This window comes from Etheostoma spectabile, chromosome 16 (assembly GCF_008692095.1).
Source record: "Etheostoma spectabile isolate EspeVRDwgs_2016 chromosome 16, UIUC_Espe_1.0, whole genome shotgun sequence".
In the NCBI taxonomy this organism is placed as follows: Eukaryota; Metazoa; Chordata; class Actinopteri; order Perciformes; family Percidae; genus Etheostoma; species Etheostoma spectabile.
In genome coordinates, this window is record NC_045748.1 from 14468991 (window position 1) to 14470548 (window position 1558).

The following is a 1558-nucleotide window of genomic DNA, read 5'->3' on the forward strand; positions in this document are numbered from 1 at the left end:
TTTTTACTTCTACTCCTTACATTTTCACACAGTTGTCTGTACTTTCTACTTCTTACATTTTAAAAATAGCCTTGTTACTTCTATTTTAGTTTGGCTTGTTTTCATTCCGACTTGTCATCGTTAAAAACAAAAAAGAGCTATCCAGATTAATGGCGCCATCCGGATAGAGTGAATCCGCGGCCCTCACAGATTCCTGCAGCTAAGCGTGGATGTACTTTTACATTCCAATAAAGGCTGTTGATAACATGCCTCTGAAGTCTGACTTTTTGCACCATTACAATACTTATAGGCAACTCGTAACCATATCTCCCACTCAATGAAAAGCATGTTCATGCTCAGTAGTACACATATATGCTTATTTAATGTATTTGCATTGTACTAAAATGCGTTCATATTCAAAGTGCATAAATGCGACTGAAACGGGTGCTTCCCAAATTTTACAACATTAACGTTTTAATATAACATTAAAGTCATTATGGCCTTTAGAAAAATGTATTTTTGGGAAGATGTGGGTAGGCCCCTGGGGCGCAGCCTAAGCTTTGGTCCTTAATGGCATTTTTTTCCTCTTACATTACTTGAAGTAGTTTTGAAACCAGTTTTTTTTACTTGAATAAAAAGCTTGAGTTGTTCAGTTCTTCATCAGAAGTTTTTTTAAACCCTAGTATCTATATTTCTACCTGTGTATTGAATGTGAATACTTCTGACACCTCTGTGTTTCAGCCACTGATGCTGTCTCTTTCTATGAGCAGGAATTGGTGAAGCTGACCATAGAGAAACAGGAGCAACCGTCGCCCACCAGCCCGAACAAACCAGCACCACCTGCTACCACAGCAGAGAGGTGAGCGCAAAGTGTGAATACAAACACACTCACTCAGACACTCAAAGTAGTTCATTCACTCAGACAGCTTTTATGTGTGCAGCAGCGTGTCATCGGAGATGCCCTTGATAGATCGAGAGCCAGAGGTCTCGAAAAAGCCAGCTCCGGCAGCTACTCCCGTGGAGGCTGCCTCAGACATACCAGAAGAGGACGTGGCCCCTCCAAAACCCCCCCTTCCTGAAGCCAAAATGGCAGAGCTCAGGTGAAGATGACGCACACTTTAACACCATAATATCAGAATTGGATCTATTAATCATCTCTATATTACAACTGCGGTACAACCATTGTTTCCCATCAATGAGTTATTTGTACAGCCCACCACCATATCAGCGTTGACTGCTACAGATAGATCTTCTATTTTTTATTATTTAAAAACAGAATGTCAGTTAAGTGAACTTTAACCAGCCCGGTTCTATTTAAATGGCAAAGAGAAACAGACTTAAAATTCTTGCTGTCTGGGAGTTCCAGGTGAACTCATGGAAGACATTACCATGTGCTAGCTGTGAGGTGATGCCCGGCTTCAGAGCAGCGGGCTCTGGCTCCAAGAGTCAGACGCTCTCTCCGGATTACATGTAAATCACCCTCTCCTCCCCTCAAACCCCTAATTTAAAAACACATCACAATGCGAAAAAAAATCTAAATTAATTTTTCACAACTTTTTTCAGTGCCAACTGCCCCATC

The 1558-nt window shown here is 41.3% G+C and overlaps 1 protein-coding gene and 1 long non-coding RNA gene across 2 annotated transcripts in view; one reads left to right on the forward strand and one right to left on the reverse strand.

Moving 5' to 3' along the window:
* Positions 1-1558, forward strand: part of rapgef1b (Rap guanine nucleotide exchange factor (GEF) 1b) — a 46205-nt gene that overhangs the window by 26519 nt on the left and 18128 nt on the right. The window contains 2 exon segments of the mRNA XM_032539736.1: positions 750-838; positions 924-1079. Of these exon segments, the coding sequence (XP_032395627.1) occupies positions 750-838; positions 924-1079 (245 nt within the window).
* LOC116704340 (uncharacterized) overlaps positions 1302-1558 on the reverse strand; it is a 17742-nt gene continuing 17485 nt past the window's right edge. The window contains exon 3 of the long non-coding RNA XR_004335657.1: positions 1302-1410. This is a non-coding gene — a long non-coding RNA (uncharacterized LOC116704340). The remainder of the gene's footprint in view (positions 1411-1558) is intronic.